The sequence below is a fragment of the Fulmarus glacialis genome, unplaced genomic scaffold (genome assembly GCF_000690835.1).
Source record: "Fulmarus glacialis isolate BGI_N327 unplaced genomic scaffold, ASM69083v1 scaffold44694, whole genome shotgun sequence".
In the NCBI taxonomy this organism is placed as follows: Eukaryota; Metazoa; Chordata; class Aves; order Procellariiformes; family Procellariidae; genus Fulmarus; species Fulmarus glacialis.
This window is the reverse complement of record NW_009209706.1, coordinates 11,271-17,923: the sequence shown is the minus strand read 5'-3', so window position 1 is coordinate 17,923 and position 6,653 is coordinate 11,271. Positions and strand designations below refer to the sequence as shown.

Genomic DNA, 6,653 nt, shown 5'->3' with positions numbered 1-6,653 from the left:
CCCGGCAGCTGCTGTGGAAGACGCGGGGGGACGGCTTATTTTGCGGGATCCTGCGTTGTTCCTAAACAAGGCTCTCTTCCAGTTCCCGTGGACCAGTACCACTTCTACTTCGACATCAGCGCGATGGAGAGGGGCGAGCAGATGCTGAAAGCCGAGTTCAGGGTCTTCAAGCTGAAGAGGGCACATGTGTCTAGGTCTGATGTGAAACACTTCTGCAAAGTAAGTGGGGAAATAGTCTGTCAAGTAAACGCTTACTTGTGCTTTCATTGTTAATAATACTGAAAATGAGGAGCGCAACCATTTACCACATAAGTCTACTTTATTTTTATTTTTATTTGATTGTCGTCCTCACTTTTTCTTTGCCTCCAGCATGCAAAGAAGTAGATGCAAGGTTTTGGCTGTCCTTTGGCAGTATGCTGTCCTTTGCGCACTGTAGCAATGAACTATCCCTAAAGATACATATGTCAGACCTATCTCAAACTATACCATACTTTTCTGGGTTTTGAGATATTTTGAAATTCGAATCAAAATTTATCTGCTTGAGCCACTTTAAAAAATAATAGCAGCAATCAGGGATGCATAGGAGAATAGGGCAGGTGAGGACTCTGACGCTGAGTGTATCTGTTCCTTTGGCCAAAGGCAGGATTGGACTTTTTGCAAACTGAAGACGAAGATGCGGAGGAACAGAAGACTTTCACGGTATCAGATGTTCAAAATAGAAAGAAAAAGGATGGTCAGGATATTTTTCTATAGTATCAAACAGTCCAGTATCCTGCCTCTGAACACATCTGGAAGCAGATATATGTCGTGATACTTGTTTTTCTGTTAAACTGTCCAAAAACTACTTTTTGCCTGGTTTAGAATGATAGTACACTTTTACAGCTATGATGTGGCAGAAATGTGCATAATCTTCATCCTCCTTGTTTTACTGGAAGAACAATTGGTTTCATTTCTTACTGTTTTGTTGTATTGCTCTCATCAAGGTGGAAGTGTATGAGCTTTTGGAGAGTGGAAGTAAGCCACAAAAAAACCGTCTCATTGCATCAAGGTTATTGTCCCTGTACACAGAAGGTTGGGAAGTATTCAACGTCACACAGACAGTAAGCAGAGAATTCTGACTTAATTTTAGTTATATGTCTCTTAAGATGACAGCTCATAACTCCAGCATTGCACTTATGCTGGGTTTTGTGGTCAGTTCAAACTGAAGGACAGCAGCAGAGGGAGAAGGTTTTTCTCTACACTTAAAAGTACACGTGGTGCTACCTGAATTGAAGGAGAAGTGTTGATATGCTGCTGGCAGCACAGGCACGATGAGAATTGAGTAACCCAAACCTAGTCGATAGGAGGGACATCAGGCCAAGTATGTCATTGTGATAAAACATGTTAGTCCTTGACTGCCAAAGGAGAGGGCATTGGTTGTGTGCTAAGAGTAGGTTTTCGTTTCTCCTTTTTATTCTGGTGACATTATTACAGAGCAGATGTGCAGTGTGCTTTAACATTGTGTTTCTGGACTTTATCATGGTGGGATTGTTTTTCATTTAACTTCCTCTGTAGACTTATTTGTTAGGTTCAAGATTTGTTTTGTAGAATCCTTAAACTATAACAGTATGTGAATGCCTTTCCGTAGCGAACAAACAAATGTGATTTAAAACATACAGTTACTTGGGTTTAAATCTGTACTCTCGGACAGTGTTTTTCATTGCCTAAGCTTTACGGTCAGACTGAACAGCATGCTTGGATGATCGCTTGAGTTGCATCTTAAGTCATGATAGCCCTGCTTGAGAATGGCCTGGCCTTATCTATTAGCCTGTAATTACAACAATTAGATAAAGTAAATTTTCTTGATTGCGAGCTAATTTCTTCAAATGCCATGTTTGCTAGATTTAAATGAGTTTTAATGGTATGGAAAGTCTGGAGAGTTCATACTATTCTGTTATTAAGATTGCTGTGAAAAATAAATTCTTGGCTAAAGTCAGAGAGGATTTATTTTAATGCTAATTTTAACTCCTAGACTCATCTATTCACTAGTAAATTCTCTGAAATTAATTATCTTCCTGTAAATGTAGCTTTGGGGAATGCATATGGTATTTTGTATTTTTAAATGTTGAATTACTGGTTTAAATATTAAACTCCATTGAGTCTCAGCTATACAGTTACCTCACTTCTGTCATAATATATGTTCTTACGCTCTCATAGCTTGTTGCCTGTTCCCTTTTCCTGATATAAACATTGCTTAATCGTAATGCTGTAGTAAGAAAATTGAAACAGTATTTTTTCGTTTCCCTGTCATTACCAGGTTTCCAAGTGGGTTGGAAACAGCAGCTCCAACCATGGCTTTTTGATAACTACAACACATGTATTCAACAATAGAATTGAGCACAACCTGGTTAAGTTTGCTAAGAGCCAGGGCGCTTTGCAGGAGAGTAGAAATGCTCTCCTTGTCCTCTTCACCAACAGTAACAAACGGAGGTCTTTCAGCTTTGTACCCTCTTCCACAAGTAAGTTCACATGACAGCAGCAGATGTTTTGGAATATGAACTCCCTGTTTATCTTCTGTTACCTTCTGCTGCCTCGTGTATACCTAATCTCAGTACTTACTTGCAGTGTTGAACAGGTTTGAAGTTCAGCTTTCTCGCTGATCAGAGTTTGATTTGATAGTTCTTGCTAGTAGGTCACCCAACATCTTAAGTTGCCTCTCCCCTCAGAAAAACTATGTTTGCAGGACGTATTCATAAAGCCTAGGGGGAATCTGGTTTATTTTGTATGTAAAGGAGTGGGAGTTCTGTTTTTTTTTAAATTACTATTTGTATTATTTTTGTGCTGGTGAAGTTTGCGTGAAAATTGTGGATTAGGTTTAGGCTAAAAAAACTCAGTGACCTGGAAAACTTTGTGAAAATGCTGGTAAAGCAACTGTAAGTAGAGATATTAAGTGCAGTTTTCAAGAGTGAAAGAGGTTGTTAAATAAGTAGTTTAAACCTCTCTGTCCTTGGCTTGGTTTTTAAGCACCTATTGAACTTCAGTGACTAATTAGCATTGTGACTAAAGGCTGCTTTCATCGAAGACAACACCCTCATCCCTTAAATTACAAAACACCGTGTTTTACCTCTCCCACTGGTCTTCCAGTAAAACCAACTAAGGCTGGATTTTAGAGCCTGATAAATGCAAAGAGCAAAAGCAGGGAGAAGGGACAAAAATGATTCTGTTTTGCAGGGTTTTCTGGTAGACTATTGCATTTGCACATTAGAAAGAAACTAGGTAGGACTTGCATCAATATTAAGAATTAGGTGGTGAAATTGATTAAAAACAAGGCTGGCCTGTTTATTTTTGTTTTCCAAAGAAAATTTTTATAGTGAAATCCTGGATCCCAATTTAATCAGCATCAAACTCCGTATGGAATACTGTGCTAGCATTGAGAAATTGATACCCATTTCTCATTGAAGAAACTCCCTAGACCTGCCTGCTGCTTGTGGTCAGTGAATCTGTGCAGATTGTTCTATCAGCCTGTATATCGGTGGTTTTCAGCCTCTGTACATGGATCTTGAGGTCTCCATGGACAAGGCTTCTCAGAAGATACTTTAAGAAAGCAAACCTGTTGTCAGTAAACTTAATTCTCGAGCAGAGTTCCGTAAACCTGGTGGTAATTTTTTCAGATCCAAAAATGGAAAAATATTTTTAAAAATATTACTCTACAGGAATACACCCTGTTTTGCAAGTGTATGCGTAGAGTTCCTGGGAGGACAATATTGGAGAGAGAAAAAGGCTGTGATCTCCACCCTCTGTTAGCACCGCTCAGCGTGATGTGTGTTGTAGGAGTGGCCGTAGAAAGGCCGTTAATACCGCTCTGACCAGATTCAGCCCTGAAAAGGGCCTGTGGAGTTCACAGAATGTATTTAGTATATCATTGATCTTTTCCTTTATATTTCTGCTGAGTTGGGGCCTTCCTTTTTTAGTGTGGCCAGCAGGAGTAGGGAGGTGATCGTGCCCCTGTACTCGGCCCTGGTGAGGCCGCACCTTGAATACTGTGTTCAGTTTTGGGCCCCTCACTACAAGAAGGACATTGAGGTGCTGGAGCGTGTCCAGAGAAGGGCAACGAAGCTGGTGAAGGGTCTAGAGAACAAGTCTTATGAGGAGCGGCTGAGGGAACTGGGGCTGTTTAGCCTGGAGAAGAGGAGGCTGAGGGGAGACCTCATCGCGCTCTACAACTACCGGAAAGGAGGTTGTAGCGAGGTGGGGGTTGGTCTCTTCTCCCAAGTAACTAGCGATAGGACGAGAGGAAATGGCATCAAGTTGTGCCAAGGGAGGTTTAGACTGGACATTAGGAAAAATTTCTTTACTGCAAGAGTGGTCAGGCCTTGGAACAGGCTGCCCAGGGAAGTGGTGGAGTCACCATCCCTGGAGGTATTTAAAAGACGTGTAGATGAGGTGCTTAGGGACATGGTTTAGTGGCCATGGTGGTGTTGGGTTGACGGTTGGACTCAATGATCTTAGAGGTCTTTTCCAACCTTAATGATTCTAAAGTGAAACACAAGATTTGGCAGTTTTTGAAATATGGCTGAAATGGCAATTGAATACAGACCCCTTCTGGTACTTTCACAGTTAAATGTCATTTTAAGATCTACTCTGAAGACTTTCATGTATATTTATGGAATAGACTTTCATGGAGAATACTGTACTTGGGAAATAAATTTCTTTTGAGAAAGATTAACACGCAACTTCCTTTCAGAACCAGAGATGAACACTGCCAAAAATGATGGTTCACACATGCCTCGTGAAACTCAGATCATCGAAAGCAGCAATGCAAGCATGAGCAGGAGACCTCGAGCTGCTGCAGTCCCTTCTGCCAAAAGCCAGGTAACAGCATGTCATCGGAGGGAACTCTACGTTGACTTCCGTGCTATTGGCTGGTCAGGATGGATTATTTACCCAAGTGGATACAATGCATTTTATTGCAGAGGATCCTGTCTCTTCCCTTTGGGGGAAAGTCTAAATGCAACAAACCATGCTACAGTTCAGTCCATAGTCCATACACTTAAACTGTCTCAAGATGTCAGCACACCCTGCTGTGTGCCAGATGAATTGAAGTCCCTCAATCTTCTCTACTTTGATGACAAAGAGAATGTGGTCCTTAAAAATTATAAAGACATGGTGGCAACGAGGTGTGGTTGTCATTAGCAGGACCTTTTTTTGTCTGCATTTGGTGTGCACCTGGATTCAGTTCCCCATTTGCCACTGAAGATACCAAGGAAGATGGCATTTCAGTCTACAGGGCAGGAGAGCCAGAAACTCAGCTGTGCTTCAAATCCTTCTCCCCTCACCATGTCTGTGTGGAAAGGTGTTGAAGACTGACTTTTGAAGAGCTGTGGGCTTCTGAAGGGTATGCTGACCTGCATGGAGAGCTCTTTGAGTGCCTGTACACCAGAGGAAACCATTAAAAACAAGAACTTGCTATGTGAAGGAGTTGAAACACATTAAGTTGAGCGTTCAAATTAAGGTCTTGTTCTATATATTGAGGCTCAGAATTTCCTGTGATTTAACAAGCATGCATGATCCAGTGGGGATGTACACTCCGACATGGAGCTTTCAGGATAAGTGTTTGCCCAGAGCTAATCTCAGAGGCCTCTACCGTCTGCAGCTCATGCATTACCCGAAAATGCACTTCTTCCTCCTGTTCTTCGTGCAGCTCTACCAAACGCAGAGACCTCCTTGTAAGTCCTCTGGGACTTGCTAGCCAGTCCGAGGGAAGACATAGGTCAGCATTTGTCTGGGAATCAGCAAACTTGGCTTCCAACCCAGGGCCACACCTCTGTATGATGAAGGGTCAGCCAGTCCCTCTCTTTGTAAAGTCATTCTCTTCCACCATGGTCTGCTGTGGCTGTTAGGCTGTGTGGCAGCAGAAATTGCCTTTGTGTATTTATACAGTGGCTGTACAATGAGATCCTAAGCTTGGGTCAGAATCCCCATAGTTTAGCAGGAAGAAGGAAGACCATTAAGCTTTGGAGGTCTTTGAGAACATGCTGGGTGCTGGCCTGGTCCTGTACCTGAGGCAAGTTTGATGGAAGGTACTCACTGATTCTCTTCCATTCTTCCTTGAAGCATAGGACATAGTCTTGGAAGGGGCCGCCTGAGGTCTATCAGTCTTGCGGTCTTGCTACAATTTAATGCAGGTAACCAGCCCGTTGCAGTTCCTTAATCAACTCGTTGAGTTGTAACTTAAGCCTGTTAGATTTCTTGTCTCCATTAATCCTTGAAGGAGGCTTACTTCTCACAGAATGTGACATCTCCCGTGGGTAGGAAGTTCATGGAGAATTTTTTTACTCCAATGAGATTAAAAAAAAAAAAAAAAAAAGAAAAATTATTTATGTAAATGTTTTTCTTTCTGTAAATATTGATATCTGTAATAAATTTATTTTATTTAAAACCCAAACTACTCCTGGAGTATATTAACTTAATCTGTATTATAAAATGTTACTTTTCAAGTAAATGTAATGTAATGTTGGTTTGTTTTTTGTATTTGAACCTCCTTCCTAGAGACATGAATCCAGTACTTTTCCAGAAGAGAGGATGTTCCCAATAGCTTCAGTGGGCACTGTATCAAGTCCTCTGACTCCGTGTCAAGGAGTATAATGGATAAGCAGAATAGATATGTTTTCCTT

The 6,653-nt window shown here is 41.4% G+C and overlaps 1 protein-coding gene across 1 annotated transcript; it reads left to right on the top strand.

Annotated features, from left to right (window-relative positions):
* Window positions 1-82: 82 nt before the first annotated feature.
* Window positions 83-5,172, top strand: LOC104070873 (bone morphogenetic protein 2-A-like; the record flags this gene model as incomplete). The annotated part of the gene is made up of 4 exons (XM_009576902.1): window positions 83-219; window positions 984-1,100; window positions 2,297-2,498; window positions 4,724-5,172. Coding segments are annotated over 4 exons (905 nt in total), but the record flags the coding sequence as incomplete, so codon positions are not given.
* Between the last annotated feature and the right edge of the window lie 1,481 nt (window positions 5,173-6,653).